The sequence below is a fragment of the Alnus glutinosa genome, chromosome 12 (assembly GCF_958979055.1).
Source record: "Alnus glutinosa chromosome 12, dhAlnGlut1.1, whole genome shotgun sequence".
Lineage (NCBI taxonomy): Eukaryota > Viridiplantae > Streptophyta > Magnoliopsida > Fagales > Betulaceae > Alnus > Alnus glutinosa.
Genome location: NC_084897.1, coordinates 15992345 through 16000289, shown reverse-complemented (window position 1 = coordinate 16000289; position 7945 = coordinate 15992345). Strand labels below are relative to the sequence as shown.

At 34.7% G+C, this 7945-nt stretch overlaps 1 protein-coding gene across 1 annotated transcript; it reads left to right on the top strand.

Annotated features, from left to right (window-relative positions):
* LOC133852589 (ABC transporter B family member 27-like) lies at positions 1 to 7731 on the top strand. The gene is made up of 5 exons (XM_062289361.1): positions 1 to 145; positions 3725 to 3799; positions 3903 to 3938; positions 4025 to 4099; positions 7696 to 7731. Exons 1-5 carry the CDS (start codon positions 62 to 64, stop codon positions 7729 to 7731), a joined length of 306 nt encoding a protein of 101 aa, XP_062145345.1. The 5' UTR covers positions 1 to 61.
* The last annotated feature ends 214 nt before the right edge of the window (positions 7732 to 7945 follow it).

Below are 7945 nucleotides of genomic sequence, written 5' to 3'. Positions count from 1 at the left end.
CTTGCCAACGACTTTCTGACCCACTCCATTTCCCGCGAAACGTACACAGCTTTCTCCATTGATGGCCAAGAAGCAGCACTTGGATTCGACCTCCAACTCCGTTGCTTCCTCTGGGAGTGAGAGAGTCTCTCTCTTGAATAAGGAGGTTTGCTTTCTTTCTTCTGGTTTCTGACTTTCTTTCTTTCTTTCTTTCTTCTTCATCTTAGTTTGTTGTTATTTAAGATTTATTTATATGGGTCATGTGACTCATGTTTGTTCAATATTCTGTAACATGCGTGTTTGTATAGTTTTCGGTATAGCGTGAACACAACACGTTTCTTCTTGATTCTTCGAGCTTTTTCCAAGAATTCTACAAAATGAGCAAAGCTAAGAAACACTTCCGGGAATCCTCTCCGATGCTTAAGTTAGCATTTGCTAGAAGAATCAGCTTAACTGCAAAAATTCAATCCTCTCTTTTTATCTAGAGCCTGAACTTATTTATAGGCTTTCTGATGTGGTTGGAGAGTGTCGAGGATCACGGATCTCTTGGGATCCACGTTCTTCTTCTTATCCTCCAAGTGTGACTCTTCCGAAGATCTGAGACTTATCTTCAATCCGGGAATTTCAGGGGTAAGCCACGATTTCTGAGCCATGACTTTAGATCGTGGCTAACTAATGGAAATATTCCCAACAGTTACCCTCCAATTCTCTTATCCGAGGCTTCGGGTAACGATAATTTTGTGTCTCGGAATATCCAAGCCTTGGCACCTTCAAAAAAACCTGTTATCTCCTTGATTTTAATTGGGTTGTCTCCTCGCCTTCTTGTTTCCCAAGATAGGACTACCCGGGAGCCTAGCTTGCAAGAATCCTTCTTGTTTTTTCTTCAGGGTAAAATTTGACCAGGGATAAAATCTGAACCGAGGGTAAAATTTGACCGAGGTTAAATTTGAATTGAGGGTAAAATCCGATCCGAGGGTTAAATTTGATGAAGGTTAAATATGAACTTAAGGTAAAATTTGACTGAGGTTAAATCCAAACTGAGGGTAAAATCCGGCCCGAGGGTAAAATTTGATCGAGGGTAAAATCCAACCCCCCAAACCTTTTTGTTTTTTGTTCAGGGTTGTCTCCTTGGCTCTTGGTGTAGGACTAACCGAGAGTTTTGCCTTCTGAAAACCTACAATTAAATCCGAACTGAGGGTAAAATCCGACCCTCGAACCTTCTTTTTTTTTTCTTCAGGGTTGTCTCCTTGGCTCTTGGTGTAGGACTAACCAAGAGTCTTTCCTTATGCCTTGTTCTCTCTGCAAGTTTGTCTCCCTAGCTCTTAGTGTAGGACTAACTGAGAGACTTTCCTTTTGCCTTGTTTTTTTTGTAGGGTAGTGTAGGGTTGTCTCCATGGCTCTCGGTGTAGGACTAACCAAGAGACTTTCCTTCTACCTTGTTTTCTCTGCAGGGTTGTCTCTCTGGCTCCTGGTGTAGGACTAATTGAGAACTTACGTTATCTCGACATTCAGAGGTGTAAAGTTGTAATCTTTGAGCTTCCTTACCTGTCTCTGATCTTCTCCTATAGCCTTCATGAAACCTTTATTTTTCCTTCCCAGGGACCTATCTCGGGATGGTCTTGAACTGGCCATTACCTTTTGCGTCTTTTCTTGATGGATGTATTCCTCTACCTTATCCATTAAGCCTTGTAAACTATTCGATTGCTTCCGAGCCAACTTCCTCATTAGAGGCTCCTCGAGTGAAATGCCCTGATAGAGGGCGGCATAAACTATGTCCTCGGTTGGATTTTCAACCGCCATCTTCTCTAGGTTGAACCGAGCCACGAACCCCTTATGATTTTCGCTGCTGGCTGGTGCAGTCTTAACAAGTATCTGGAGGGCTTCTTTCTTGTCCGAAAAGTTAGGAATTCCATTAGGAACATCTTGCTCAACTCCTTAAAGTTGTCCACTGAGTTGGGGGGCAGTCTTCTGAACTAGTCTCGGGCATTCCCTGAAAGAGTCAGAGGGAAGGCCCGGCATGCTACTTCATTCGATGTCCGGTGAAGGTCTAGGTGGGCTTGGAAATTCTCCAGATGATCAAATGGATCTTCGTCTCCAGTATAACTCATGATTTGAGGTACCTTAAACTGCTCGGGTAGTCGGTAGTTTGCTACCCGGATGGTGAAAGGCGAGTCAATGCCCGACAGAAGCCTGTCCACCGCTAAGGACTTGCTCTTATCCTTCTTTTTCATCTCCATATGAGTGCATCTTCTATCTAGCTCGGCTAGAACTCTGCTTTGGCCTCCTGCATCCTCTTCTCGGCCTCCAGGACGTTAGAGCCTTCCATTTTTTAATCCCCGGGGATGACCTTCCCATAAATTGTCTTCCTAGCGGTCGTCTTCTTGACGATCCTCCTCTCGGTAACCTTGGCCATTGACTTGGTTGTTACGGTCTTCTTCCTCATGCTCATCCTAATTCATCTCGGGATGGGGCTGTCACATATTTCTGAGCAACAACTCTGTGTTTTGTCTCGTCAGGGCTTCTATATGAGCTTCCAACTCTACTATGCGATCTTGTTCTCCTTCTCTCGAGGGAGGAAATGGTGAAGGCTGCTGATTGCTTTGAATGATCGGCTCTGGTTGGATAGGTTGTCGGTCATTCTGGCTTCCAGAACGTGTGTTCATCACCATTATGGATTTCTTCTTTTTATGAGAAATTGGCTTTTCCACAAATGGCGCCAAACTGTTTGTACAATTTTCAGTACAGCATTAACACGACACGTTCTTTCTTGATTCTTCGAGCTTTCTCCAAAAATTCTGCAAAATGAGCAAACCTAAGAGACCCTTCCTAGGATCATCTCCGATACTTAAGTTAGCCTTTGCTAAAAGAATCTGCTTAATTGCCAAAATTAAGTCACTCTTTTTACCAGGAGCGTGGGCCTATTTATAAGCTTTCTAATGTGGATCCACGTTCTCCTTCTTATCTTCTAAGCGTGACTCTTCCAAAGATCCTGGACTTGTCTTCAATCCTGAATTTTCAGGAGCAAGCCACGATCTCTGAGCCGTGACTTTAGATTGTGGCTAACTAATGGAAATATTCCCAATGATGCCCATATCAAGAACTTGGTCATATTCAATTGCTGTATTTAGTGATGTCATCTTTTCTTTTTCCTAGTATCTGTTCAACCAATTGAGATTTGCCTATTGTATTTGTATGTGCTGTTATATAAATTCTTCTTATTATAGGTTCTTGGTGATCACATGGTTAGGTTGCTTGCTACATGCTTAAAAAGAAGGGTTTTTTTTTTTTTTTTTTTTTTTTTTTTTTTTTTTTTTTTATATATTATCAAAATCTCGTGGTTTAGTTCCTCTTTAACTTGTTCTTTGTATTCATTAATTTTCCTCTCTCTTAAATCCTTAACTCCCATGAGTTGATTGGTTTATTTATTGTTTATTATTTATATTTTAGGGGGGGTATATATTTTCCTTTCTACAGCATTTGTTCGCCGAGAAACTGAAAATCCCAGTATTTTGGTTTGGATTTGATTAATAACAACTATGCTGATATCGTTTGATTAGGGAACCAGTTTTCTCAATTCCTAATTCATGAAAAATCCAGTTCTTCCATTTTTCAGTTCTTCCTTGTTAGTGTCTGTTTATTTTGAAAAGGAAAATATTAAATCTTTGATTGGAAGAAGACGTACTATTAAGGTCCCTTTTAATTGGTCATGAAAAAAGAGGAAGTCAAATTGCTTTGATCCATGCAGGAAAAGAGGAAAGCAGTTGAAGACCAATCGGCTGATGGAGTTGCAATAGACCTTGAGCATGGGGATGCAGTAGAGGTGACGACTAGTCATCCTAAGCAAGCTTACAAATTTTGTTCATCTCGATCTAATTCAAAGCTTTTTTTAGCAAAAAGTTATAATTGTGTTTTGGCAAATGCAGGCAGCAAATGTTGGATTTTCTAGAGTATTTTCACTGGTAAATGGGAAATTTGTGATGGGTTCTGATCATGTAGTAGTAAATGCTGAAATATGTCTAATTGTTTAAATCCTCCTATTTCACAGGCAAAACCTGATGCAGGGAAGCTAGTTGTTGGCACCATTGCACTCTTGATAGCATCCACATCAAGACTTCTAATTGTATGTCAATTTTCCTATCGGTGGCCATGCATGCACGTTCTCTTTTTCTATCATTTTTCTCTCCTTTGCTTAATTATCATCTAACACTAAATAGTGAATAGGATATTGAATTAACGGATTGTTAATTTAACTGCAAAGCTCCTTTTACGATTGCTGTTGGCTCACTGTCTCCGATCAACGAATACAATCGGACAAACGTACGTAAATATGTAAACAAATTGAATTACAACAAGTTTTAGCTAGGGTTGACCTGATGATATACAAAATAACATGTCGTGTAGCTGTATTACTATAGCCAAGATATCTAGCAGTATACTTCTCAACTCCACCAAGAAAATCTTTTTCTTTCTATTTTGAGATGAGCCTTGTACATCATCATTTGAAGATAATCCTCCACTGCCCTTTTTCATCCATCTTGTTTCCAATATGCTCTTCTGACATATTGAAGGTTAATTACTATGAATAGTACAACCTCCAAGGTCATTTGGATCTCTCTACAAACTCAACTTCTGCTTTTACACAAGCCAAAGGGCACATAAATTCCTCTCTCGGGGTTTTCTCCCATCAATATCTGAAATATAGATTGCAATGCTACTTAATTATTTTAGCAAAATTGCAAAACAGCAGCTTGTAATACTAACAAATGATCAATGTTGGTTAAATTAACAAACCTGAAGAATTCTCACCATAAACTAAGGTGGATATTGTACACTAATTAGCTTCGGAAGTTTCCTTAATTTGCTCTTACTCATGTTTGAAAGATGAGCACCAAGTTCAGTCTTCAGATGATCGAGGGCTTGATCGATATGATATGTTTAGACACCACTTAATCTAAAAGGTTAAGTTTATAAGTTTGGGCTTAACAATATTAAATTAACTACATACTATTTATTCAATACTAGCTCATAACCTACTCTATGCGCGGGATTTTTCATTATAATTTAATTTCAGAATTTAAACACATTCTCATCATACTTTTAATTATAGGTTAAAAAATGTGTGTAAAAAAAACTATCAAGAATCTATGATATTGTTAGTTTTATACCTATTATATTTAAATACAAATAAAACCCATGTAATTCTAAACATTTAAAATAATACTGAATAATTTTATGAATACAAAATAAAACAAAATCTTTCATTAAACATTTAACACAATCAAATAAATCGTCACATCATGTTCAATGCTTAATATCTCTTTGGTATTTTGAAAGTATTGATTTTCTTTTTATGCATAACAATCAAATAAATTTTTGCATTTTTTTGCTTTCAAAAGCATAAAAACACTTTCAAAAAATGGCTGAAAATGATCGAAGTAAATCACATAAATGAAAAGAAAAAAAAAATTCTGGAAAACATTAAAGTCTTTATCTCAGTATAATCCTTATTCATTAAAATATGTTTAAATCTTTTTTCCCATAGGTATACATGATTTAAAATGAAAAGTATAAAGGAAAAAAATATATTAAGAAGAATACATAGCTTAATCCAAATATCAAAGCATTAATACAAAATTAGTAGGAATCTCTTAGTATGATACCTATTATATTTCAATACAAATAAAACACAAATAATTCTGAATATTAGGAAAAAAAATACAAAAAAAAAAAAAAAAAACATTTTTTTTATGAAAGTTTACTTCTATAGGTAAACATTGTTGAAAACGGAAAGTGTAAAGAAAAAAAATAGCAGAAAGAATATATGGATTCGAATTTTAAAAATGTATAAAACAAAAGGATACAAACAAACAACAAAGTTTTTTATTAAATAAAACACTAGATTGAATCAATGTCAAATTCAACCTCCACAAAACCAAAAAAGAAAAAAAGAAAAAAGAAAGAAAGCAAAGTCCTTAAAAAGAAACAAAACAAAACAAAATTATATACTTCAACAGTCTGATCTTCTCTTGAATGTCGCCATTGGATGTTCATGATTTCACAATTCAAGATGTTTCAAAACCTAAAGAGAGGGAGAAATGTATAAATAACCAATTTAATAGAATAATACGACTTTTCAATTTAAATTTTTTAAAAAATTAATGCATGCAATAACTATATGGTCAATTAGGGTAGATAATGTAATACGTTTTTAATTTAAAATTTTGTCTCTCTATAGATTTTAATAGTAGTAAATTCTAAAGCCATAATATTGTACATAATTTTTGAACTTAATGAAATTCCGTAAGGAAAATTTTTGAAAAAAAAAATCTCACCACTTAGAATCAATGTGTGCAACACCTATTGGTCGAATATGAGTAATGAATGCAATGTGTTTTTAACTTTAATTTTTTTTTCTAAATCTCACCACTTAATGCAGCTATAATGACATTTTTTGGTCTTATGAAGATTCACACCCATGATCTTTTCATTAAAGCACAACAAATTTATTAAAATCATGACAAAACTGGTTTAACATTTAAAATTCATCGATTTTTTTACTAAAGAGACCGGTTTAGTGTTTAAAAATTATGAGTTCATTCCACGTGTCATAATTCTATGCCAATTCAAAATTTAAACACATTTTCATCATACTTTTTATTATAGGTTAAAAAATGTGTGTAAAAAAAAAACTATCACACAACTTTCAGTAAAAAGACATTAAAGGTCAAGACCCTTAAACTAACACACATCCTCTCATATCACGTTCAATGCTTAATCAAATCAAAATTTTGCCTTATTTTGCTTAATCAACACTTCCAAAAAAAAATTGAGTGAATCATACGAAAAAAAAAAAAATACCATTAAACATTCAAAAGAATTAAAAAATAAGGCCCTTAATTTTATTTTAATCCATATAAATTAAATAAAATTAAAATCTTTTTTTTTTTGCATATCAGTAGTTTAAAATGAAATGAAGTATAAATAAAAAAACAAGAAGAAGAAAACCTGTATTAAAGCATTAATAAAAAATTAGCAGGAGTCTCTGATATTATTGGTGTGATACATATTACATTTCGATACAAATAAAACCCATATAATTCTAAACATTCTAAAAAAATACATAGCAAACTAAACAACGTAATTTTTTATGAATACAAAATAAACAAATTAAATCTTTCACTAAACAAACGCAATCAAATAAACCTTACAAAATTTTGGAGAGAAAAAAATCTCACCACTTAATGCGGCTATAACGACACTTAATGCTATAATGTGAAAAAAGTTCTTATTTTGGTATGAGATATGATACATTACCACCCCAAGACACAACTACTGACTACATTTGCCCACGTGGCAACTTTTACTTTTTTCTTTTTTTTTTAAAAAAAAAACCTTAAAGCTAGCTAGGGGACCACCTTGCCACATGGGCAAGGTAGGTAAGGTGGTCAAGAGTTGTGTCTTGGGGTGGAAAAATATCATCTATTTTGGTCTCATAAAGATTCACACTCATGATCTTTTCATTAAAGCACAATAAATTTATTAAAATCACGACAAAACCAGTTTAACTTAAAAAAGACCAGTTCAGTGTTTAAAAATTATGGGTTCATGCCACGTGTCATAATTCTATACCAATTCTAAGTTGAAACTCATAATTTGGTTTGTTCTTACTGCAACATCTGTCTTTATAAAGATTACATTATTATTCTTGTTGTGCAGCCAAACTATGGTGGTATGATAATAGACATTGTATAAAGAGAAATCAAAACTCCTGAACAGCAATCAGAAGCTCTAGATGCCATCAGGAGCACCATATTGGATATTGTGCTGATAGTTGTAATTGGGTATGATATACTCTCTCGTATTTACTGCTATGAGGAAAAATAGTTTCTATTGACTCTTAAGGTATAAGAATGATTTGGACTCCAAGGGCTAGTTCAATCGGCTAAGAACCCCGATATACAATTTT